This window comes from Priapulus caudatus, unplaced genomic scaffold (genome assembly GCF_000485595.1).
Source record: "Priapulus caudatus unplaced genomic scaffold, Priapulus_caudatus-5.0.1 Scaffold10898, whole genome shotgun sequence".
NCBI lineage: Eukaryota > Metazoa > Priapulida > Priapulimorpha > Priapulimorphida > Priapulidae > Priapulus > Priapulus caudatus.
Window position 1 is genome coordinate 1 of NW_014587959.1, and position 1,623 is coordinate 1,623.

The window sequence follows — 1,623 nt, forward strand, 5'->3', positions numbered from 1 at the left end:
CTCCCTCCCTCCCATCCTCCCTCCTCTCCCTCTCTCCTCCATCCCATCCTCCCTTCCTCCTCCCTCCCTCCTTTACTACCCCCTCACCACCCAACCTCCTCCACTCAGCAGGATAGTCCTACCTCAGTGGTAGCAGTAGGTAGTATTCATATTATCCCAATAATTACTACTATTAATATTTTTACATCATCACCATCATCATCATCATCATCATCATCATTATCATCATCATCATCATCATCATCATATCCTTTCGCGACCATCCACCTTCCCAACTCCCCCCACCAAACCTCGCCTCCCCGCCCCTCCCCCAGCAGGAGGCGCCACCTACCTCGACTGTCTCGCCCACGACGTGTGCTATCTTGTTGGCGAACGCCGTGAGACGGTGAGCGCGCTCCGCCGGGGCGCTGTCGGGCCGGTACTGCCGCGACGCGCGGTACCGCACGGCCATGTACAGCGCGTACGTCGGCGCCAGCTTGAACCGCAAGGGGGCGCCGTCGGCGCGCGCGATGTGGTCGACGACCTCGTGTTCAGCGGCCTCGCGGAATTCCAGCGTCGCCGGGAGGATCTCTATCTTAGCAATGCTGTAGTCAGATAGTTATAGATCAAGTTAGATATAGTTAGATATAGTTTGATAAGTTAAATAAGTTAGATATAGTTTGATAAGTTAGTTAGGTAAGTTAGACATAGTTTGATAAGTTAGATATAGTTAGATAAGTTAGTTAGGTAAGTTAGACATAGATTTATAAGTTAGATATAGTTAGATAAGTTAGTTAGGTAAGTTAGACATAGTTTGATAAGTTAGATAAGTTAGTTATAGTTTGATAAGTTAAATAAGTTAGATATAGTTTGATAAGTTAAATAAGTTAGATTTAGTTTGATAAATTAAATAAGTTAGATATAGTTTGATAAGTCACATAAGTTAGATATAGATTGATAAGTTAAATATGTTAGATATAGTTTGATAAATTAAATAAGTTAGATATAGTTTGATAAGTTAAAAAAGTTAGATATAGTTTGATAAGTTAAATAAGTTAGATATAGTTTGATAAGTTAAATAAGTTAGATATAGTTTGATAAGTTAAATAAGTTAGATATAGTTTGAAAAGTTATAAGTTAGATATAGTTTGATAAGTTAAAAAAGTTAGATATAGTTTGATAAATTAAATAAGTTAGATATAGTTTGATAAGTTAAAAAAGTTAGATATAGTTTGATAAGTTAAATAAGTTAGATATAGTTTGATAAGTTAAATAAGTTAGATATAGTTTGATAAGTTAAATAAGTTAGATATAGTTTGAAAAGTTAAATAAGTTAGATATAGTTTGATAAGTTAAATAAGTTAGATATAGTTTGAAAAGTTAGTGATAGAGAGATGCAGCATTGCTCTATCTTAGCAATGCTGTAATGATGCAGAGATAGAAGGAGAGAGTTAGTGATGGAGAGATGAAGTGTTGTGGGAAGGATCTCTAACTTAGCAATGCTGTAATGATGCAGAGATAGAAGGAGAGTTAGTGATGGAGGGATGAAGTGTTGTGGGGAGGATCTCTAACTTAGCAATGCTGTAATGATGCAGAGATAGAAGGAGAGTTAGTGATGGAGGGATGAAGTGTTGTGGGGAGGAT

The 1,623-nt window shown here is 37.6% G+C and overlaps 1 protein-coding gene across 1 annotated transcript in view; it reads right to left on the reverse strand.

Annotated features, from left to right (window-relative positions):
• Window positions 1-331: 331 nt before the first annotated feature.
• LOC106820326 (afadin-like) overlaps window positions 332-1,623 on the reverse strand; it is a gene marked incomplete at both ends in the record, with an annotated part of 1,951 nt that continues 659 nt past the window's right edge. Inside the window, one exon of the mRNA XM_014824851.1 lies at window positions 332-584. Coding sequence (XP_014680337.1) covers window positions 332-584 — 253 coding nt within the window. The remainder of the gene's footprint in view (window positions 585-1,623) is intronic.